At 39.8% G+C, this 24,765-nt stretch overlaps 1 protein-coding gene across 1 annotated transcript; it reads right to left on the reverse strand.

Annotated features, from left to right (window-relative positions):
• Window positions 1-5,340: 5,340 nt before the first annotated feature.
• IL18 (interleukin 18) lies at window positions 5,341-24,447 on the reverse strand. The gene is made up of 6 exons (XM_027578138.2): window positions 24,268-24,447; window positions 14,595-14,681; window positions 13,574-13,585; window positions 9,268-9,402; window positions 8,355-8,488; window positions 5,341-5,676 (listed from the first exon to the last, which is right to left on the reverse strand). Exons 2-6 carry the CDS (start codon window positions 14,671-14,673, stop codon window positions 5,455-5,457), a joined length of 582 nt encoding a protein of 193 aa, XP_027433939.1. The 5' UTR covers window positions 14,674-14,681; window positions 24,268-24,447; the 3' UTR covers window positions 5,341-5,454.
• Between the last annotated feature and the right edge of the window lie 318 nt (window positions 24,448-24,765).

Below are 24,765 nucleotides of genomic sequence, written 5' to 3' on the forward strand. Positions count from 1 at the left end.
TTGAGTAGGTCCCTGCCTGACGGTACTACCTCTTGTTCTTTTTGCTGAGGTGATTTCTTTCGTCTTGTCATTTTGTCCAGAGGAGAATAGATGAATGAGAGAACAAAATGCTAACAGGTTTACAACGTCCCCAGCAAATATACTGTATACAAATCAGAAAAGACCTGAAACCAGGGGAAAAGAAAGGGAAAGAAAGAAAAAAGAAAGAGAAAAAAAAAAAGAAAAAAAAGATAAAAACAAAAACAAAACAATACAAAAAAAGCAGAATATGATCAAATATGATCAGGCTAGTGCATAGATCAGTGCCACACACTAGATTTTGGGCGTATTTTGGTTTGTTAGAAAAAAGTGCCTCCTAAAATTTTAAAGCAAGAAAGACATATATGTACAAAATAAGGGTTGATACAATGAAGGGATGGAAGATGACTGTAAAGATGAAAATTATAAAAGATTTTATAAAAGGACTTGGTAAGATAAGTTGTTTGAAAAAGGAAAGAAGATTTAAGGAAAAAAAAAAGAAAAAGGGAGAGAATGTGATCAGGCAGGAGACTAGAACAAAGCCATACACTAGTGATTTAGGGTATATTTTGATCTGTTAGAAGAAACTGTACCTCAAAATTTTAAAGAGAGAACAACCTATATATATATATGCCAAAAATAAGGGTAACTACTATGAAGGGATAAAATATGACTCTAAAAATGAAAAATAAAAAATGTTTTTTTTTTTTAAAAGGGGATTGATAAGATGTTGGTTGAAAAAGGGAAAAAGAAAAATAAAAAAAAACAGTCAACAAAAATTAACTTTGATGAAATAATAAATCATGGTAAAAAAAAAAAAAGCCATGAATCTATGTGCAGTATTCCCCTAGCGCTGGAGTTCTCCCATTCTCCTTGATCGATCAACTTGGTTTTGGCTTGCTGGCTGTTTGTGCTGATCTTCTGGGGGAGGGGCCTGTTGCTGTGGTTTCCAAATGTCTTTGCCGGGGGCAGAATTGCCCCGCCCTTGTCGGTCTGGGCTAAGGAAGCTGCTCCGGTTTGCTCTCAGGAGCTTTTGTTCCCTGCAAGCTCTTGGTACAGCTTTGGAGGACCAGGGCAGAAATGGTGGCCTCCCAATCTCCACCCGGAGGAGCTGAGAACTCGGGGCCCCGCTCCTCAGTGTGCCCCCAGAGAAAAGCAGTCACTTCCGTGTCCCCGGTCTCCGGCCGCACTCTGTGCTCACCCGGCCTGTGATCGAGCGTTGCTATCTCTGGCACCCGACCCCGCGCGGAGTCTCCAAACCCAGCAGATCCCTGCAGTGCGTTCCCGCACCGCTCCTCCCCGGGGGAGGAAGGGGAGTCTCCCCAGATCTGCTGCTTGTTGGGTCCCTGCTGGGGGAGCCGTGCCCCGACTGGGCCGCAGATCACAGTCTATGGCCACCCCGAGCTGAGAGCCCGCGACTCTGCTCCGTCTCTGCAGCCGGCTTCCCTGCTCTGATACCTGGGAGCTCTGGCGCACTCAGGCACCCCTGGTCTCTCTGTGACCCTGAGGGTCCTGAGACCACACTGTCCCGGGAGGATTCCACCCCCCGCTTAGCCACTGCAGCGACGTCCCTCCGCCGAGCCAACTTCTAAAAGGTCCGATTTTGTGCTTCGCGGCTCTATCACTTGCCAGAAGCGGCCGACGGAGGCCCCTCCCCCGCCGTCTATCCTCCCGAATATCGCCTCGGATTCACTTCTCCGCACGCCCTACCTTCCAGTAAGTGGTCGCTTCTCTGTTCAGAGAGTTGTTGCTACTCTCCTGTTCGATCTCCTGTTGAGTTCGTAGGTGTTCAGAATGGTTTTGATCCCTATTCAGCTGAATTCCTGAGACCAGACGAAATCTAGGTCTCCTACTCCTCCGCCATCTTGCTCCGCCCCCCATCTTTTCATTTTCTTAATGATGTCTTTTGAGTGCAAGTTTTTAATTTTTATTTTAAATTTTGAAATAATTTAAAGTTCACAGAAGTTGCAAAGATAGTGCAGAGCAGTCCCATTATCCTTCACCCAGTTTCACTCCCAAAATTTGAATTTTGATTAAGTCCAATTTGCTATTTTTTTAATAGATCATGCTTCTTGGATTGTGTCTAAAAAATCTTTGCATAACCCAAGGTCTTGACATAAACCCAAAGTTTATACCTTTAACTTTCTTTCTTTCTCTTTCTTTCTTTCTTTCTTTCTCTCTCTCTCTCTCTTTTTTTTTTGTAATCTCTGGGGGTGCTTGGGTGGCTCAGTTGGTTAAGGGTCTGCCTTTGGCTCTGGTCATGACCCCGGGGTCCTGGGATAGAATCTGCTTCTCCCTCTCCATCTGCCCCTCCCCATACTCATGCTCTCTCTCTCAAATAAATAAATAAAATCTTAAAAAAAAAAAAGTAATCTTTGTGTCCACCATGGTGCTTGAACTCAATATCCTGAGATCAAGAGTTGCGTGTTTTATCGACTGAGCCAGCCAGGCACCCTGGCTTAGTTTACACTGATGTCTCTGTTCCATTTTGAGTCAATTTTTGTATATAGTGTGAGGTAAAGGTCTACATTCATCATTTTGCGTGTGGATATCCAATTGTCCCAGCACCATTTGTTGAAGACTCTTTTTCTATCAAACTGCCTTTGTCAAAAATCAATTGGTCATAAATATAAGAGTTTATTTGTGAATTCTCAAATCAGTTCTATTGATCTATGTTTATCCTTATGTTAGTATCAAACTGTGTTTTTTTTAAAGATTTTATTTCCTTATTTGACAGAGAGAGACACAGCAAGAGAGGGAACACAAGCAGGGGGAGTGGGGGAGGGAGAAGCAGGCTTCCCGCTGAGCAGGGAGCCCGATGCGGCACTCGATCCCAGGACCCTGGGACCATGACCTGAGCCGAAGGCAGACGCTTAATGACTGAGCCACCCAGGCTCCCCAGTATCAAACTGTTCTCATAACTGTAGCTTATATTAAATTTTAAGATTAGGAAATGAAAATGCCCAACTTTGCTTTTTTTCACAATTTTTTGGCTATTCTGTGTCTTTTGAATTTCCATATACATTTTAGATATAGCTTGTCAAAATATCTGCAAAAAAAGGCCTGCTGGAAATCTGATGGACATTGAGTTGTATCTATAGATCAATATTAGGGGAACTTTCATCTTAATCTTGAGTGTTTCAGTCATTGAACATGGAATGTTTCTCCATTTATTTAAATCATATTTAATTTCCCTCAGCATTGTTTTGGAATTTTCAGTGTACAAGTCTTGCACTTCTTTTGCTAAATTTATTCATAAGTATTTTAGTCTTAATACTGTGAGTGGAATTGTTTTCTTATTTTTATTTTCAGATTGTTCATTCTCATATGTAGAAATACAATTTATTTTCATGTATTAATCTTGTATTCTGCATCCTTGCTCAACTTGCTTGCTAATTTTAATAGGGTTTTTTTTTTGCATTTGTGTCTATTCCTTAAGATCTTCCATATACAGAATCATGTTGTGTGCAAATAAGAATAGTTTTACTTCTTCCTTTTCTTTCTTTTTCTTGTGATTGTACAGGCTAGAACCTCCAGTATGATGTTGAATGGAAGTTGTAAGCGCTGACATTCTTGCATTGTTTGTTCACCATTAAGTATGAGGTTAGCACTAATTCAAAAAGAGATATGCCCCCCTATGTTTGTTGTAGTATTCTTTACAATATCCCAATCATGGAAGCAACCTAAGTGTCCAGTGATACATGAATGGATAAATAAGATGTAGTATATATACATAATGGAATATTACTCAGCCATAAAAAGAATGAAATCTTGTCATTTGCAACATGGATGGATCTAGAAGGTATAATGCTAAGTGAAATAAGTCAGTAAAAGGCAAATACCATATGATTTCACTCATATGTGTAATTTAAGAAACAAAACAAATGAACACAGAAAAAAGAGACAAAAAAATCCAGACTCTTAAATACAGAGAACAAACTGGTGGTTACCAAAGGAAGGTGGGTGGGGGGATGGGTGAAATACATCATGGGGATAAAGAATACACTTATTGTGAAGAGCACTGAGTAATATATGGAATTGTTGAATCACTATATTGTACACCTGAACCTAATATAACTTAACTGTATGTTAATTATATAGGAATTTAAAAAATAAATTTAAAGAAAGTATGATGTCAGCTGTAGGTTTTTCATAGATGTCCTTTTTTTTTAAAAGATTTAATTTATTTATTTGAGAGAGAGAGAGATAGAGAGAGCACGAGCAAGGGGAAGGAGAAGTAGGCTCCCTGCTGAGCAGGGAGCCCGATGTGGGGCTCGATCCCAGGGTCCTGGGATCATGACCTGAGCCGAAGGAGACACTTAAATGACTGAGCCACCCAGGCGCCCCTCACAGATGTCCTTTTCCACATTGAAGAAGTTATCTTCTCTTTCAAGTTTATTGAGAATTTTTATTATGAATCGGATTTTGTCAAATGCTTTTTCTGCATCTATTGAGATGATTGTGTGGTTTTTATCCTTTATTCTATTTTGTAAAAAGATTTTATTTATTCATTTGACAGAATGAGAGAGAGAGAGAGCACAAGCAGGGGGAGAGGCAGAGGGAGAGGAAAAAGCAGGCTCCTCACTAAGCATGGAGCCTGATGTGGGGTTCAATCCCAGGACCCCGGGATCATGACCTGAGCTGAAGGCAGACACTTAACTGACTGAGCCACCCAGGTGCCCCTCCTTTATTCTATTAATATGGTATATTACATTAGTTCATTTTATAATATTAAACGATCTTTACATTCCTGGGTTGAATGCCATTTGATCAGAGTGTATAATCCTGGATTCAGGATCAATCTGACTTTGGAAGAGGTGCAGAAATTAGTCAAGTGAAGTGGTCTCTACAAAATCTTGTTGGTTTTAATGATATTCTTAAAAAATTAGAAAGGTCAACTATGAGTATCTTTTATCATTAGGACCAGTAACCCAAAAGATTGAAAGCAGTTCTAGTGAGTATAATCTATGTTGCAACTATCAATGTAGAATGTGTTTTGAAACTATGCATTCTTTTAATGTTATACAAATATTTTATCAACCTGGATAAGGAGGAGTCAATTCAATTTGTGAAACCTTCTTATTCATTTTTTTTAAAGATTTTATTTATTTGAGAGAGAGAGGGAGGGAGAGAGTGAGCAGGGGGAGGGGCAGAGGCAGAGGGAGAGAAAGAATCTCAAGCAGACCCCATGCTGAGCGTGGAGCTGGGTACAGGCGGGGCTTGATCCCACAACGGTGAGATCATGACCTGAGCCGAAATCAAGAGTTGGACACTCAACCGACTGAGCTACCCAGGTGCCCCTTCTTATTCATTTCTTAATGGTATCCCTTGAGACCATTATTCATTTTATTTCATTACTACAATTATAGGCTCAAAGTCTTACAACCTTTCTGAAAGACAAAAACTCAGAAAATTCAAACTGTGCAATTTCAATATCTAGCTTTTGTTTTGAACAGTGAACATAATGGATTTATCCCCACTTTCATCTTTTTCTTTCAAAATGAGTTTGAAAAGATCTTTCTCTTTTTCACAAGCTAGAAAGTATCCTTTGTATAATGAAGACTCAAATTGTATCTTATCATCATGTCCTGGAACACTTCTCTGAAAGAATATGATGTCATTTCCTTCATCGTTGATACTATCGGGAGGACACATTTCCTAGAGAGAGGAAAAAAAAAGATTATTTAATTTTTTAAGGACATGAACAATTTGAATATGTGTGGTTTATTTTGAAGTATATTACTGCACAGAACTAAAGAAGTTTTTATTCTCAAGAGTTAAACAAACAAACCTTTTAATATAAGAATACTGATTTCATCTCCCTCTTTTTTTTTAATTTAATTTTATTATGTTATGTTAATCACCATGCATTACATCATTAGCTTTTGATGTAGTGTTCCATGATTCATTGTTTGCGTATAACACCCAGTGCTCGGTGCAGTACGTGCCTCTTTAATACCCATCACCGGGCTAACCAATCCCCCCACCCCCTCACCTCTAAAACCCTGTGAATTGTGTAAGACTGATGAATCCTCTCCCTCTTAATTCCTAATCTATTCTCCCTGTTTACTCTGGCTTTTCCCACCGTTGAATGCACGTTCAGGTTTAGGCCTGTAGTTTCTCCCAATTTACCCATTGGATAGCTTCCTTTTCTCCTCTCCCCCAAGTGGAGTCCATATCTGATCAAGACTAGGTAGAGTTCCAGCAGAGACCACGTGTTTGTGCTAAGGTCAGTTCCTGTCTTCTTCAACCATTCACAGCTAAAGACATTGATGAGCTAGGCTAGGCAAAGGCTAGCTCTTGTTTCTGAGCCAAATGTGAGAGAGGCAGAAAGTGGCAGGCATCTCAGCTTCTTCCTTCCTTAAGAGGAGCCTGGGACTGAAACGTGCTGTAAATAGACCCACTGCTTGTACTACGGCTATGTCCTGGGTTCCAGTGTAGCCTTGCTTATTGGCTTAGACAGCACTTTTTCTCTGTCAAGCACTCTAGTCCTGTAGTAGTCCTGAATTTCTATCCTGAAATTGGCTGGGCTCTGCTCTGAACCAAATGCTGATTCCTATATCCTTCAGCCCCAGCATAGGGTTTTCTCAAGGACGGCTAGATCACAGGAAGCTGTTGGTCACCCAACTGACTGTACTGCCTGCACTTTTCCTATTATTGCATCGTACCTACTTTTCAGGATGGACTAGAAAATGTAAAGACCACCTGAGGTTCTTTCCATGTTAATCTCAGAGCCAGCGGACTTTTTTTTTTTTTTTTTAGCTTAATTTTGACCCCCTGGTAGCAAAGATTACCATGATCCTGTCTAAGGACTGATGGAGAGACCTCCAGACACAAAATAACATTCCAGCATCCTCCCAAGATGCCTGAAAGAACCTGGGTAGGGGGTACCTCCAAACTTCTCAAACACTTGTGGAATTTATAGTCCTAACTCTTGACCTTTGTCCTTTATCAACAAGCGAAGAGTCCTGAACTGATGAGAGTATAAACTAGTTCACCCCAGCTCATCTGCAGCTGTCTACAATATACCAGAATTTAGGGAGACTTGAAGCTGGGGGAGCCAATTTGGGACAAAGCTAAAGTCTAATGTATAAGTGATAAGTCCTCCTTAGCTAAAACTTCAAAAGCTCTAGAAATACTACAGCGAGATAAACCTTTTAGTTCAAACCTAGTGTGGAAAGTTATAGTTGAAAGTGGAGGTGTGGATAGGTAGAATAAGTGATCTCTAACTAGTTCAGTGTCCTGTTTCAGAACAGAGGCAAGGAAATCTTGGGCCAGTAGCTCTCCTTGGCTTTAGTGTTAACTATTGACAGCTCTCATAGGGAAGCTGTACAACAAGTGGATGTGGAAACAATCCCAATGACCTTGGGAAACCCTCAACTTGGAAAGCCCTACCTGGCAAAACTTGAGTGCTCCAAGGGCCTAAGGTATTCTTTACATCAGGAGGGGTTGAATCTGAACCCAGGGGAAGGTAAGCTTGGCCTAACATCTGTTAATTTGGTCCTCTCCCGAGTAAGTCTGAGAGAACTTAAAAATAACTACATAAATGGAGGCGCCTGGGCGGCTCAGTCATTTAAGCGTCTGACTCTTGATCTCAGCTTGAGTCTTGATCTCAGGGTTTTGAGTTCAAGCCCCATATTAAAATTTATTTATCTACTTAAAAAATAAATAAAAAAATAACATATGTCAATTGAAAGCCTAAGTCTTGGCTAAGACGCAGGAACAAAATAATTAAGGATTAAAATATCATAATTTACAAAGTAGAAGGCTTACAGAAGGACATTTAACTTCATTCTGTGTGGCAGGACTCATTCTGGAAATTCACATGCCACTCTTTAATATACATGATAATTCATGTCTGTACTCTATATTCTTACTTTATCTATAGGTTGATTATTCAGAAGACTCGGGTTCTGAAACAAGTCTTGTGCCCGTTCCTCCCTACAACAGGTTCAGAAAAACCATGATGTCATTGCAATAAGTTAGAGAGTCTCACAATTTTTAGTAACTACCCATATTAAGGCTTCTCTGCTTCTTGCTATTCTTTTCTTTTAAGATTTTATTTATTTATTTGAGAGAGAGAGAATGAGAGATAGAGAGCACAAGAGGGAAGAGGGTCAGAGGGAGAAGCAGACTCCCCGCCGAGCAGGGAGCCCGACGTGGGACTCCATCGCGGGACTCCAGGATCATGACCTGAGCCGAGGGCGGTCGCTTAACAACTGAGCCACCCAGGCGCCCTGCTTCCTGCTATTCTTGTTGTAGATAAAAGCTAGGACTGAGGATATTTGGGTTTTTAAATTTTGCACAAAAATATGACTAAAACAAGTCAGTCTTACCTTAAAGGAAATAGTTTTGTTCTTACAGGAGAGAGTAGACATTCTCTTACACTTCACAGAGATGGTTACTGCCAGACCTCTAGTGAGGCTATCTTTATACATATATATGATAAATACTGTATGGGGTGCGTTATCTGAAACAAACAATAAATGGGAACACTAGTTAGAAGTTTTGCAAATCAGTATTTATGGAAATTAGCCTAAGGATAATCCTTAATAGACCCATTATCATTACTCTGAGATTCAGCCTGTTAAATAGGTGCCCCCACATTCTTTAAACACATTAAACACATTCACAATATGTATTATAACACAAATGCTTCAAAGTTTGAGTGTTTTACAGATACTCTGAGTTCATTAAAAGATTGTTTTTAACTTCTAAATGCTAAATAGAACATTTAAAAAATCTGTTAAGGTAAAAATTTAGTTTTTTTTCAAAAGTGCACTTCACTCTTTCAACTCTGGCTCAACTCTGATTTGGAATTCAAACCTTGGAAGGCACAGTAAACTGATTCACTTTATAAGGCACTCTAAATTTCTGGGGTAAGACAGACTTACTTGAAATGCTTGTGTATTTGTTTTTAATTTTGAGTTTCGAAAATGCCATCAGCAATTTCAGCTATGAGCAGCAGGTATCAAGGATCCATTTGAGATCCTATATAGTTAATGCAATTACAGTGAAGGGATTGGTGACCCACATGTAGGCAATGTCTTTATTGCATCAATTTTTCACCCCAGCCAAAAAAATGTGGGATACCCTATCAAGTTTCTTGTGAGTGAAATTGTTACTCCTCCTAGGACATTTCATCTGAGGATTAGGTCTATCACAGAAAAACAGAGGTAGTTAAATGGAATGGGAAGAAGTAGCAGCTTGTCACTTTTGTGTTACAAATATATATTAAAAAAATAATACCTGTACAGTCAGAATCAGTCATATCCTCAAACACGGGTTGATTTCCCTGGTTAACGAAGAGAACTTGGTCGTTCAAATTTCGTATGATTGAGATTTTAGGTTCAAGCTTGCCAAAGTAATCTGATTCCAGGTTGTCTGCAATGCACATTAAATTTCATTTAAAAATACATTTTTTCCCTCTAAATTTACAAATAAGCATACTGTATATTTCAGTTTTCAATAGCTACTAATCGTAATCTTCTGGTACAGAAGCAGCTAGGGCAACATTGCACGGTGTTTTTTAACCAACTTCCAAGAGCACAGCCAGTTCTTGTTATCACCCAGAACTACTTTTCCTCTACAGTATTATATTCAAATATCCTATTTTCCAACCACTGTCTCCCATCCTTTTACTTTCTTAAGCTTTTCCTCTACTTCAGAGCCTCCTGCCTCTTACATTTTCTCCGGCTAACCTCTTGCTATTCTCCTTTCTCCTCTATGCAGCCTGGGCCTCACGGCTCATCATTTTATCCACCCTTTTGCCAGGATCTTAAATCCAGAATTTATTTGTCTGCCCACTACAAAACCCCCAAACCGGGCTGCCGAGTCTTGCTGGTGAACAGTTATACATGTGTACAAGTTGGTGCCATCACAAATTCACCGATTGTCAATACTTCCTTTCTGTTACACTTCAGTATTCTTCTGTAGTCCAGAGCTGCAGTTCCAAACCTTCTCCTGTCTCCTAAGGACCTCTACATCGTCACCTCTGCTTTTGCTTTCAGCCCATGATTTCCTGCCACTCCACTTAGAAATGTAACTGTGGCACCCCCTGTTATTTCCTCTACGCCTCTTGTCCCAAGAGGAAATGTGGAAAAGTTGCCCCTTTTGGTGTCCAGAGCTAAATCCATCTGTGCTCCATATGTATCTTCTACTGAAACCTTGATTTACCAATCATCCCCTCTCTCCAGTCAACCAGCCATTCTATTCCTGGATCTTATTCTAAAGAAACAAAACGGGCAAATGTGTAAATATTTCACTACACAAATGCTTATAGGAGCATTGTTAATAATAGCAACAAACTGGAAACAACTCAGATGCCATCAATTGGGGATTGATCAAAAACATTTTGATAGGCCCTTACTATGGAAGATCACAGATTGAATATAACTGTATTTATTCATTGCCATGGAAAGATGTGCATGTGAATTTAAACTAGAAAAAGAAGCTTAGGTATAATATAACATATACTGAAAGGTGTATAGGAATATTGCATCAAAATGATTGCAATGATTATTTCTAGGTTATTTTCATGCTTTTATTTTTCTTATTGTTCTTAGCTTCATTGCCCAAAATTATTTATAATAAACGTTATTTTTATAAGAAAAACATAAAGCTCTTTTCACTTTGAGATTTGAAATTTCTCTATCAACCATATTCCACTCTGTAGCTGGCCTTGTTTCTCTCTTCCTTTTAATAGCCATGCTTCGGCAAGAGTTGTCTGTATCACTACCTTACCATTCACTCTTCTACTAATTGCAGTCAGCATCTGCCTCCAGTTCTTTTTCTTTTTTCTTTTTTTTTTTTAAGATTTTATTTATTTATTTGATAGAGGGTGAGAGAGAGCATGAGCTGGGGGAGAGGCAGATGGAGAGGGAGAGGTAGACTCCTGGCTGAGCGGGGAGCCCGACGCGGGGCTCCATCCCAGGACCCTGGGATCATGGCCTGAGCCGAAGGCAGACGCTTAACCAACGGAGCCACCCATTTGTCCCCTCTGCCTCCATTTCTCCATTAAACTGCTTTCACTGAGGTCACCAAATTCCCTGCTGCTAAATGTAATAGAGCTTTCCGGCCCTTGGTGTTCAAGGCTGCAAAATCCAACACGGTACCTTTTACCTCCAGCTTGAAAGGCTCTCCTGGGATTCCGTGACATTCTCTTGGTTTTTCTCCTTCCTCTTGGTTACTCTGCTCTGTTCTTTATTAGCTTCTTTTTCTACTGCATCCTTTAAATGTGGGTATTTCCTCAGAGTTTAGTCACTGACTTTTACTTTCTCCCTCTACACATTTCCTCTGACTGGTCTTTTTATTCCTGTAGCTTCAGATGGCATTTCTATACATAAGCCTCCTACATCTATATAACCAGTCCACATTTTCATCCAGAGCTCCGAACCATATGTCCAAGGGTCTACTGGACATTTCCACTAGGATGTCCCACAGATAAGAACCCAAAGCACATGGATGTCTTCCTCTTTGCTCCGCATACCTCTTCACCCTGCTTTTCCTCTTGTGTTTCCTATTTAACGGAATGGTACAAATTGCCCAAGTGAAACAATGTAGCCATTATCTCTTCTGTCTTTCTCCCCATCTCCATTCTAAATCCAGCCCCACTCATGTCCTGTTGATTCTTCCAAATATTTCTAAACTCCCTCCACAGCTCTTCATTGGCACCCACTGTGCCTACCTTAATCCATGTCACCGTCATTTCTTACAGCGACTGCAATAATAGCCTCTTAATTGGCATCCCCCCTTTTTGTCCACACATCAATTCTTTATACTGAAGTCAGAAGCAATTATAATTCAATTTTAATTAAGTTAAAATTCAGAGAGATGATCATTTATCTCTGAATTTTAATGAGGCACATGGCCACCCAGAATAAAGATCATATTTTCAGATTTCCTCGAAGTTGGTGTGGCCACACGACTAAATGCTAACGGATGGAATGAGTGCAGTTGATGTGTATGACTTCCAAGTAGAGCCTTTAAAAGAAATGGGACTGTCTTCCTCTTACTTTGAACCCTTTCTTGCTAGCTGGGATATGGACCCGGGAAGTGTGGTAATGCTTCTCAAGTATGTGAATGAGTTCAACAGTTTAGGGATGCTGGAGTAACAAGAGAGAAGAAACGAGATCCCAACATCATCAGGCAGTATCTAGCCATACTAATGCTGAACTACCTACTCGGTCTTGCGTTTGACAGAAACATTTTCTATCTCACTCAGTTACTCAGTTATTTTTGGATCACTTTGTTACAGCAAACTACTCTGTATTCCAGATCATATAAATTGTGCTTAACGAGACCCCATTATCCCAAAGATCAGATTCGAATTCCCTATCTTGGAGTAAGAGAACCTTCTTTATCTGCACCCTATTTATCATTCTTCTCACACGATTCTCCTACTCCCATTCTGAGTTACTTTTAATTCCCCGTAGGTGCCATGCTTTCTTTCTTTCAGATCTTGGCCTTTGCATGTGGTCTTCTCCCTGCCTGGAATACTTTCTCTTGGCTAACTCCTATTCACTCTTCAAATCTGTCCCTCCTTCAAAGTGCCCTCCCAGAATCTACTGGACTGAATTAGGTGCCCCTTCCGTGTGCTCCCATAGCATCCTGTGCCTTTGTAACACTTGACATACCATAGTCCAATTGCCTTCCTGATGTGCCTGCTTCTTCCTGTAGGAACCATGTTTTGTTCACCATTGTATCCTACTGCTTAACATAGCACCTGGGATACAGATGCCAATATGTATTGAATTAAATAAATGGAGAATAGGGCAGTCTTTAAGAAGCATGAGGAGTTATATATCATTTATATCTCAATAAAGCTGGGGGGATAAAAGAAACATGAAAAAGGAGTATTTTTTCAAAAAAGTTGCTGTCTTCTATTTCTAGTCCAGCGAGGATCACCTTAAGAATGGGAAAAGTGATATTTTTAAGGAAAAGTATGAGAAACTAATGGCCTTTAATAATCTGGGGGCCTGTTAGAGGCTCACAGGCCAGACTTGGGTATGATCCTACCTGAATGCCAGGACAAGGACCGGGTGCCTCCACATCTCAGTAATACTCAATGGCTCAGCCTCATAGTTCTGCTTGCTCTACCCTTCCCCATCTCCTCTAGTTCCAGAATTCTTTATCCCCTGGGAGCCTCCCAGCCTTCTTCCCAACGCATTTCTGAGAGACGGGGTTGAAGAAGGAGGATTCTCTTGATTTTGGACAGTTCTCATGCTTCAATCCCCTTTTCCTCCAGAGAATCCATAACTTCCTGCTAATCTCATATATAACAGATAATCTACTTTGTAGATTCTAAGAGCCAGAGAATTTCCTAAGGTGTAGAGAGAAGCATATTTTGCTAGAGGTTCTTGTTTGTATCTCTTCTGGTCACCTTTATTCCAAGGCCATGCTATCGAGTCCACATGCCTTTGTGGGAAGATTCGCTTCTCAAATATATTGGTACCAGTTTCTCTCAGCTAAGAGTGGTGATGTGGACGTGTCTGAGAGATGCTTACTAAAGTAGTTACTTATTTTACAAAGAAAGAGAAATAAATTTATACTTTACCATCATTTTCAGCTAAAGGGGAAAAAAGAGAAACAAAATATGTTAAATTCTATATTTCAGTTCAGAATATCTTTTACCCTACCATTTCATTACTCTTTCTGTCACTCCCCAATAGTTAACCACTATCTTACTAGTGATGGCTTTTGTGGGCCTCCATCAGAAATATTATATAATCATCCCAAAGTTCCCATAAAATGAAGCTCAGACTTAGTGTGTTCACAGTTAAATTGGATAAAAAACCTATATCCCGGGTTTATAAATTTGAATTTTCAGTTAAAAGAAAATTTTATAAAATGATAGATTTACTCTTAAGTTTATTGCTTAAATGGAAAGTCACCTAAGGACTTTCTTTTCTTTTCTTTTTTTTTAAGATTATTTATTTATTTATTTGACAGAGAGAGAGAACACAAGCAGGGGGAGTGGGAGAGGGAGAGGCAGGCTTCCCGCCCAGCAGGGAGCCCGATACGGGCCTTGATCCCAGGACCCTGGGACCATGACCCGAGCCGAAGGCAGACACCTAACGACTGAGCCACCCAGGCGCCCCACCTAGGGACTTTCTATGAAGCTGTCAAATGAAGCTAGCCTTTCAAGTGAAGCCAAACTGCCCATCGAAGATTAATCACTAGAATCTGTTTTTATTTGTCAAATATTTTTACATAAAATGGTATAACTCACTCACAGAACTCTAGATGTAAGGTATTTCTTATATGATTTGCCAGCTTGTTTTGGGAAATTATATTCCCTGAATATACCCAATTTTGTGGGATTTTCATGATGTGCACCTGAAGCCACCTTGTGAGTTGGCTGCTGTTAACTGAAGAGCCAGGACGTGTGGTGCGTCGTGGTGCTAGAATGTTGGACATACTATGGTTAATTTCTATTCTCCGCAGAGAATAGTGTCATTAGTATTACAATGGAATTTGGTGACAAAAAAGAGGCACTTAATAGTTCACTTCACAACATCTTTTCTCGCTGCAAACATTTATCTGAACCCTTATTTGGTCTATTGCTTTAGGCTTACCTTTAAAGTAAAGCGTATTGTCAATAAATTTCATTTCCACAAAGTTGATGCAGTTGTCTTTTCCTGGGTTAGCAGCCATCTTTATTCCTAATGAAAGCAAAGCATCATCTGTGAAAAGGTAGTGGTTGTTCCATTTACACAAAAAGAATCTTTTACTATTCACTGCCCTGTACTACTCCAAATTCAGAAGTCAGTGTATCACCCAATATGCCGATGAACACTTTAGACATTTAATAAATGCTTGGGTCTTCAGCTTATGAATACACGTGTTCAGATGTTCTCTTGCAAACCATCAGATATTTGGAATCTAGAAAGCATCTTCTCATAAAACAAAGTTATGAAGGGTGGATAAGTGGTCCACTAATGAACTGAAATATTGTCTTAGTATCTTGGGGGAAACATATTATCAGTATAAATATAGAATGCCTATCATTTAACTACGAATGGACTCTATCTCTGTCTTTCAACCGATGGGTTCATGTGCACGGGAGATTGAAGGTTTGTGAGTTCATTGTCAAAGTGCTAGAAGTGAGCCAATGATAAAAATGGTGTTTCCACCTGGCAGCGAGGGCAGCGTGGTGAGGGTAGTGATGGGAGGAGGCTGAAGGGTGTGGCATCTGGTGGCCCCCTCTCCCTATGCAGCAGTAGCTTTAGATCTGGAGTTTGGGATATAGTATGCTTTTTACAGAAGTAATACATAAATATGCAGTGTTTCTGTAAAAAACAACAACAAATAATAATATAGGATTTGAAAATGTTAAAACTTATTTTTGTTCTTCTCCTCTGCCCCACCCTACTCCATCCCCCTCCAATATAAGTGTGTATCCTTCCAGATCTTTGTCTATGAAGCAGGGATTCTCTATCTGGGAAATTTGTGATGGGAAAAAATTTACATATTTATTTTCACCAACTTCTAACTGAAATTTAGCAGTTCCTTCCATTATGGTGTAGGAAACAAACATATTATTAGCAGTACCTGTAATGTCACTAATAGAGATACAGATTTCCTATTGTGTTATCTTGAGATCTTGAAATAGGGTTTATTTATTTTTTTAAAAGATTTTATTTATTTATTTGACAGAGAGAGACACAGCAAGAGAGGGAACACAAGCAGGGGGAGTGGGAGAGGGAGAAGCAGGCTTCCCGCGGAGCGGGGAGCCCGATGTGGGGCTCGATCCCAGGACCATGGGACCATGACCTGAGCCAAAGGCAGATGCTTAAAAGACTGAGCCACCCAGGCGCCCCAAGATCTTGAAATAGGGTTTAAATTCCTTACTACTTTGAAATATACAGAAGTTACTGGTCCTACCAGTAGATTTTGTGATTTATGTGTTAATAAAGAAGCACATACATACTACATCAAAATTTGTTAATTTTTTTGATAACCCCATTTTGATATAATAGATTTAATGTTATACATGTAAAAACATTATTTTGAGAAGGGGTCCATAAACTTCACTAGATTGTCCATTAGTATCCGTGACTCGGAAATGATTAAGAGGCTCTACTCCAGAGTTCAGCAGTACCTTGGTTTCCTGAGGGTAGTTATGGTTGAGGCTCTAAGGCAGGTGCTTGGGTCACACTTGTCATGAGTATATGTAGGGGTATTTAAGGCGAAGCTCCTAGGTAGAGAACTGGCTCAAATATTTTTCTGGCATAGTCTGCTGAGGCCAGATATATATGATAGAGGAAGCAGGAAATTAAAACTCAGTTAAAAACTTAATCCAAATTAAGTTAACCCAAGACACTTGTCAGTTGGTGGCTATTTAACAGTTTAATCTAGGTTCAGTTCCTTTTACACATACAAATGTGAATAGTTATCAAATTTATACAGATATATAATATACAAGCATATGAAGTAATAGCTAGGGTGGTCTTCTCTACAAACTTTAATATTATGTAATGCACTCATATTTTTGGAAAATAATTTACCTGAGAAGTACTAAGTAGTATGTGTAGGAATTGGATGAAATTACTTATGTTTACTACAGTGAGTATTTAGTCAATGAGTGAATGGATTCAAAGGACACTGTTACCTTAAAAATAATAATATTATACAATATTTGAAATCATTCATCAGTTAATTATTGAGTATGTACTGTGTGTCAGTAATGGAGCTAGAAAGCTGACAAAATATAATACCGACCCTCCAATTACTCAGGGTCTGGTGAAAGACAAATACATAAACAATTACAGACTAGTATAATGAATGCTGTAAGAGCTGGATTTACGAGATCCTCTGTCGGCCTGGCAGTGTTGAGGAAGACTTAGAGGAACTGGTAATTGTGCTGGTTTGTAAGAGAGACAGGCATTTTCAAAGCCAGGAGAAGAGCTTTCCACAAAGAGGGAACAATGTGAGCAAAAGCCAAGAAGCAGGGAATTCTGAGAGAACATGGCTTGTTTGGAGCCTATTACTGTAGTTAATGCAAATGCAGCCCCATTTTACAGGAAGGAAGCATTTCTGAAGATCTCACAAAGTTCAAGATTAACTTTTCCTTGGGAATAAGTAGAAAAGTAGGTAAAGAGATATCCCTGGAGTACACAAATCTACAACAACCAAACTGTATTCTTGCTTTCTTTCTTTGTTTCAACTTTCTCGGCATTCTAAATAATGCTTTGCATCATGCTGTCTCCACACCTTCTATCATGGTGGTACTTTGGCCCTTTTTCCCTTGTTTTCTTGCATGTGACTGTTTTTCCAACTTATTTATTTGGAGGTTCTTCTCAGCACAAGCAGTAACAATATCCCTCAGCACTTTGAGAGCATTACTATCAGATATAAAAACATTTAAAATTATGAGAGTAGTTAACATTTAAAAAAATAGCATCACAATAACCTGTACGTCTCAAGAACTTCTGAGGTATTTAAAGGATAGCCTAGCTTACATAATATCAACGTGGAAGTAGCGAATTCTGTCAGGTGTAAGAGGCATTTAAATGTGTCAAGAGTGTTAATGGTTCACAACTCACTTAGCCTACCAGCTTTGAAATTATGTCATTCTAGATAAACTAATTTGGAGGACTTCACATATTTTCATTTTGCCTATAAAGTGAGAGTATTATTTATATTACGTGGGTTGATTATGCCTAGTTCAATTCACATAAAATGCAATTTGCAATGTAGTTCAATTTGACAAAAACTCCCAAAGGAGAGTCAGAGTATAAAGGCCTTGCTTAAGTAGGCTAAAGAGTTTGAACTGTTTTTCTGAAAAAATACTGACTTTCTTTAAGGAGGAGAAAGACATGGTCAAATTTATGTTTTAAAAAGCTCACCCTGGCAGGAGTGTAGAGAGTGGATTCTATGGGCAAGACTGGATAGTGGCCAGGAAACAACCTCAGAAGCAGTTTTAACAGTTAAGGTAACAGTTGATGAAGATGTAAACTAAGGTAGTGGCTATGGGGATGAAAGGAGACTTGACAGCAGGAGTTTTTAGCTGATTGGTTGTAGATCACATGGAAGAAGGAGGAACTGCAGGTGACTTCCAAGTTGCTGGCTTGGGCAATTTGTTGAGTGGTTACCTCATTATAACTAAGAAAAAAGAGAATGACAGGCTTGAGTGGAAAATGTGTTCAATTTTGCAAATCTCAGAGAGAAGTGTCACAGAAGGCAAGGGAGAAAGGAGTTTTAAAGGAGAACTGCTTGAGATCAGAAGCTGCAGAGCCCACAAGCTCAAACTTGGTCATTGAATTTGGCAGTTAGGAAGTTCGGGAATAGAAGAGTTTGGGGAATGTGGAGGGAATAGAGGCACGCTGACAAAAATCTAGGGCAGCATGGGGTGGGGCAGGATGGGGGGCAGGTAAGACAGCAAATACAAACTATTCTGTTAGGGAGTTTGGCCATAAAGTGTGGAGAGCGGGTGGTAGCTAGGTTGGGGGGATGGTATATAACTTGCAAATTTCAGTTTCTGGCTCCAGACCCACAGTCCAACTGCAGGATATACTAATGAATTACTTTCCAAAACATACCCAAGTAACCTGTCCCAAATGGAAACCTAGGAGTCCTCGATTCTTTTATCTAAACTGTCTCATAAATACTGTAGATTATAACTCAGAAATGTCTCTAGAATTTGGTATCTTCTGTCCATCTCCACCAGTACTCTTTTTAAAAAAGAATTATTTAATTAATTTACTGACTAATCCAGTTCTTTTTTAAAAATTTAAATTCAGTTAATTAACATATAGTGTATTATTAGTTTCAGAAGTAGAGTTTAGTGATTCATCAGTTGCATATGACACCCAGTGCTCATTACATCACACGCCCTCTTTAATGTCCATCACGCAGTTACCCCATCCCCCCGACCCAGCAACCCTCAGTTTGTTTCCTAGAGTTAAGTCTCTTATGGATTGTCTCCCTCTCTGATTTCGTCTTATTTTATTTTTCCTTCCTTCCCCTGTGATCCTGTTTTGTTTCTTAAATTCTACATATGAATACAATCATATGATAATTGTCTTTCTCTGATTGACTTATTTCGCTTAGCATAATACCCTCTAGTCCATCCATATCATTGCAAATGGTAAGATTTCATTTTTTTTTTTTATGGCTGAGTAATATTCCACTGTATATATACCACATCCTCTTTCTCCATTCATCTGTCTGTGGACATCTTGGCTCTTTCCACAGTTTGGCTATTGTGGACATTGCTGCTATAAACATTGGGGTGCAGGTGCTCCTTTGGATCACTACATTTGTATCTTTGGGATAAATACCCAGTAGTGCAATGGCTGGGTCATAGGGTAGCTCTCTTTTTAACTTGAGGAACCTCCATACTGTTCTCCAGAATGACTGTACCAGCTTGCATTCCCACCAGCAGTGTAAGAGGGTTCCCCTTTTTCTGCATCCTCGCCAACATCTGTTGTTTCCTGACTTGTTAATTTTAGCCATTCTGACTACCCACCAGCACTGTTTTAAATTCAGCCCTCATCACTTCCGGTATCTTCTATTTTAATACTCCTTGACTTGTTTTTCTTGCTTCCAGACTCCCCTGGGCTACATATTGTTGACAGTGTCATTTCTCCTGCCAGGCCTTAACTTCCCTGCTTTTGTTGCCTGCCAAGCCCTTCATTCTTTTTTTTTTTTTTTTTTAAAGATTTTATTTATTTATTTGACAGAGAGAGAGACAGCGAGAGCAGGAACACAAGCAGGGGGAGTGGGAGAGGGAGAAGCAGGCTTCCTGCAGAGCAAGGAGCCCGATGTGGGACTCGATCCCAGGACCCTGAGATCATGACCTGAGCCGAAGGCAGACGCTTAACGACTGAGCCACCCAGGCGCCCCAAGCCCTTCATTCTTCATCTTTTAAGTCCTCACTCATCATTTTCTCTAGGGAAGCCTCCGTGACTCCGCTATGCCTACCTAATCATTCTCTCCTCAGTGGCCCCCTCTACCTGCCCCTATTTATGCTTCTCAAATAGTTCTTACTATGCTGAATAAGATTATTTTGATTACAAATAGGTCTGCCCAGCTTCCTTTCTGAGTTTCTTTACGATGAATTGTCATTTTTTCTTGAATCTTCAACACCTGGAAAGAAGCTTATATACAGCAGGAGTTCAATAAGTGTTAAATGAATAAATGTTTGTGATGATAAACTGTGTTGCCATGACAACAGTGTATAAAGGGACTGGTGGAATTTTTTCTGTCTTAAAACCTTCACTCCATCTGAAAGCCAATGAGAAGGAGAAGGAAAATGAGGAAAATCTGAAACATATTTCATTTATTTTTTAAGATTTTATTTATTTATTTATTTATTTATTTATTTATTTATTTGGGAGAGAGAGAGAGATTGGGAGAGAGAGAGCATGGGGAGAGGAGCAGAGGGGGAGGGAGAGGGAAAGGGAGAGAATCCCAAGCAGACCCCATGCTGAGTGTGGAACCCTATGCGGGGCTGGATCTCACAACCCTGAGATCATGACCTGAGCCAAAAGGAAGAGTCAGATGCTTAACCCGTGGAGCCACCCAGGTTCCCCTGAAACATATTTTGTTTTATTTATTTATTTTTTAAAGATTTTATTTGTTTATTTGACAGAGAGAGATAGCGAGAGTAGGAACACAAGTGGGGGGAGTGGGAGAGGGAGAAGCAGGCTTCCCACCAAGCAGGGAGCCCGATGCGGGGCTCGATCCCAGGACCCTGGGATCATGACCTGAGCTGAAGGCAGATGCTTAACAACTGAGCCACCCAGGTGCCCCTGAAACATATTTTAAAAAATAGAGTAATTTCTCCAATATTCTTCCTCTTTCATTTTTTTCTCTAGTGGTTTCTTTTTTATTTCATGTGAGTGTTTATTTTCTTACCACTCTTTTTGTTAGATATCAGTACATCTACGATTATAAGTGTTGTGCCCCTTTTCACTCCTCCCCTCAATTTTCCTCTTTTGCTTTGTCATCCGTGTTCCTTTGCTTTCTTAACTCTAGTCTATGAAAATTATAGTTCCCATTAGATAAAGATGCTTTGAATATTTCATCTAAAATTCTCAGATTATTGAGTTTTTCTTCTTTTAAAGTTACAAACTGCCTCAGAACAAACATCCTCCGGGGAATATGCCGTGGCAATTGGTTCTTTGAAACAAAAACAGTTTTAGTTATACAAGACTTGGAAACTAGCCAAAGGCTAGTGAATGGTAGAAAATCATGATGGAAATTAGGTCACAAGCTTTGCAATCTTCCTGGGGCAAGTCACTTAATTTTGAGGGTCTCAGTTTCCTCATTTGAACAAAGAGGAAGTTAAATGGTTAATTTTTCAGGTCTTAACCAGCTCCAGCATTCTGTAATTCTAGATTCTAGGTAAGGCTGCAAGGAGAGAACCATTTATATGTGGCATATATCCTCATAAACACTTTCTTGTAATTCTAACACAACATGTATTGATTGAATATTTATTATATAGCCAGCATTGTTAAGCCATAGGAGTATAAAAACATACAATTAGATTGAAAGTAAAAGTGTCTTGAATTTGAAAAGCAATCGTGTTTATCCTTGCTGTGGAATTACAATTCTGTAGCATAGGCATGGTATGAAATGAGGAAGCATATTACCTAATTGCCTAAAATCATGTACGTAGTCATCTTTTTTTTTAAAGGTTTTATTTATTTATTTTGAGAGAAAGAGAGCGAGCATGAGCAGAGTGAGGGGTAGAGGGAGAAGCAGACTCCCTGCTGAGCAAGGAGCCCAATGCCACCCTTGATCGCAGGACTCTGGCATCAAGACGTGAGCCGAAGGCTTAGAAGCCTTAACCAGCTGAACCACCCAGGCACTCCCATAGTCATCTTGATAGCAGCAAGATCAAAACCTAACTATTCAGTTTTAGAAATCATTTTGTTCTTGAAAATTTTGCCATTAAAAAGAAAGAAAGAAAGAAAGAAAGAAAGAAAGAAAGAAAGAAAGAAAGAAAGAAAAAGAAAATGTTGCCATTTTATGAATATATACACGTGGGTGCGGCAGAGGTGGGATGGAAGAAGACCTAGGCAAATTTAGGTAGTTAATGGTAAAAGGTGTATATGTAATCAACGGCTAAATACAGACTCAAAGGAAACAGCTAAAATGGAACTGATGTATTTGGAATGGCCTTGTGTGAAAAGGAGAACTGAATTTTTTTTAAAGATTTTATTTATTTGACAGAGAGAGAGACAAGCAGGGAGAGTGGCAGGCAGAGGAGAGGGAGAAGCAGGCTCCCTGAGGAGCAGGGAGCCTGACATGGGGCTCGATCCCAGGACCCTGGGATCATGACCTGAGCCAAAGGCAGTCCCTTAACCAACCGATCCACCCAGGTGCCCCAGGAGAATTGAATTTAACTTTAAAGAATGCTTAAGATTTGAATGGATGGAAAAGGAGATGGAAGAACATTTATGTGACCATTAAAACAATGTTGTGGTGGGGCGCCTGGGTGGCTCAGTTGGTTAGGCGACTGCCTTCGGCTCAGGTCATGATCCTGGAGTCCCGGGATCGAGTCCCGCATTGGGCTCCCTGCTCGGCGGGGAGTCTGCTTCTCCCTCTGGCCCTCTTCCCTCTCGTGCTCTCTATCTCTCATTCTCTCTCTCTCAAATAAATAAATAAAAATCTTAAAAAAAAACAACAACAATGTTGTGGTGTAGGGTGGACTGAATGGAGCCATTTTTTGGACTGTAGTGGCACAATCCTGTTGTCCTGCAGTGAACTCAAGGTAGGGTGGGGTTAGAGAGGGCTTTGGAAGTCACTAGAAGAATGTGAATTTATCTATCTATTTAAAGTTTATTTACTTTTCTTAGAAATCTCTACACCCAATGTGGGGCTCAAACTCAAGACCCCCAGATCAAGGGTTGCATGCTCTTCTGACTGAGCCAGCCAGGCACCTCCGGAAGAATGTGAATTTAATCTCGCAGGCCATAGGAATGCAGATTACTGAGCGGGCAAGTGCATTATGAAAAAAATAGGGATAGGCTATGACACTACTAAGAATTCATGTAGGAATTCACATAAGAATTCATAATATTCACGTAGGGATGTTATGAACAAGTCAGGTTAAAAAAGATGTTGTGGAGGAAGATTTAATAGAATTTGAAATAGCTGGATATAGGCAAAAAGAAAAGAGGAGTTTAAGGGGGGGGGGTCCTAATTTTTGTTGTTCAGACTTCAGTGATTATTCAGCCCTTTCCTTCTTTTATGAAATAAAATTCTCCTGGGGAATGCTATAATTTTGTACAACTGCAGCCCGGCTAAGGGTGTTGATGCAGATTCCATCAAGATTATCCATCTTTGGCAAAATTTTTTGTTTGCTTTTAGAATCATGGATTCAGAGTGGAGATTCCCTTTGAAGAGGAGCTTACTTATTTTATTGTTTTATTTTACTTTATGATTTTATTTATTTGAGAGAGAAAGGACGAGCAAGGAGAACGGGCAGAGGGAGATGGAAAAGCAGACCCCCAGTTGATTAGGGACCCCCCCCTCCTGAGCAGGGAACCCGATGTGGGACTGGATCCCAGAACCCTGAGATCATGACCTGAGCCCAAGGCAGACGCTTAACTGACTGAGCCACCCAGGCGCCCCTACTTTATTGTTTTAGAGCAGCGATTCTCAAGGGATTCATGAGGTCAAAGCTATTTTCATAATAATTCCAAGATATAATTTGTCTTTTTCATCCTCATTCTCTCACGAGTATACAGTACAGTTTACCAGAGGCTACATTCTGTGTGATATCGCATAGATTGAATGCAGAAGCAGATAGAAATGCAGCTGTCTCTATTAAGCCAGATATTAAAGAGATTTGTAAAAAAGAAAAACAATGTCACTCTTCAGAGTAGATTTTTAAAAATGTAGAGTTATCTGTAATTAAAAATGCTATTTATGCTAACTCATGATGTGCTTACTGTTGTTTTAAAATAAAGGTCACTATTTTAAAAATGTCTGTTTTAATTTCTAATACAGTAAGTGACAGCAATACAGTAAATAACCTAGAGAAATAAAACTTTTTCAGAGTCTTCAGTAATTTTTAGGAATGGAAAGAGGTCACAGGGCCAAACAGTTTGAGAACATTTGCTCAAAAGTGATACACTCCAATGTTGGTTAAAAAAGACTTTCCCTCAGACTTTGCTATGTTCCATACATTGTAACTGCCTGCCCATCACAGTGGTGTCAGAAGACTGAAATTGCTCTCAAACGCTTTTCTAGCTTACTTACTTCCAAATAAACAAGAATGATATTTCTTACCTGTGCTCGATAGTTTCCTACGAGAGAAAGGGATCTGGAAAGTTTGAAGTCCCTTTCTTTTCCTGAGGCTGTGTAAATGGGAAAATGTGGCAGTCCCTTCAGCAGCTGAAGCCGGCAGCTAGGAATGCAGAAAGCATCGGAAAACAGAGCGAGCTGGTCGTCGGTTCTAATAGGCATCTGGGGGAGGAGACCAAGCCTGTGGGGGTGGAGACCAGGCGATTGGGAGAAAGGAGGAAGCAGGTGGAGGGAGGAGACTGTTCTGGCACGCCTTGGACTCGCCTTCAAATGTGGGCTCTTTCCTAGGGCAATAGAACTTGAAGTAATGCCAGAGAATATGGGTACTTCTTTTAATGTAAAATCACTATTTTAATGAAATAATTTCTTCTGTAGAAGTTGGAGTTCTGGCCCTTCCAAAGCTTGTGCCTCTTTCAGAAGTACTGTACTTCCTAGCTCCCCTCCTTTTTTAAAGATTCTTTTCTTTCTTTCTTTTTTTTTTTT

Source organism: Zalophus californianus, chromosome 11 (genome assembly GCF_009762305.2).
Source record: "Zalophus californianus isolate mZalCal1 chromosome 11, mZalCal1.pri.v2, whole genome shotgun sequence".
NCBI classification, from domain to species: Eukaryota; Metazoa; Chordata; class Mammalia; order Carnivora; family Otariidae; genus Zalophus; species Zalophus californianus.

What these genes read in the sequence shown, in the direction of transcription:
- IL18 (XM_027578138.2), bottom strand. Translation starts at nt 14,673, where the DNA reads ATGGCTGCTAACCCAGGAAAAGACAACTGCATCAACTTTGTGGAAATG. An exon ending in GACTGATTCTGACTGTACAG is followed by an intron (nt 8,489 to 9,267) that starts GTATTATTTTTT and finishes TGTTTGTTTCAG; the next exon opens with ATAACGCACCCCATACAGTA. An exon ending in ACAAAACTATTTCCTTTAAG is followed by an intron (nt 5,677 to 8,354) that starts GTAAGACTGACT and finishes TCCTCTCTCTAG; the next exon opens with GAAATGTGTCCTCCCGATAG.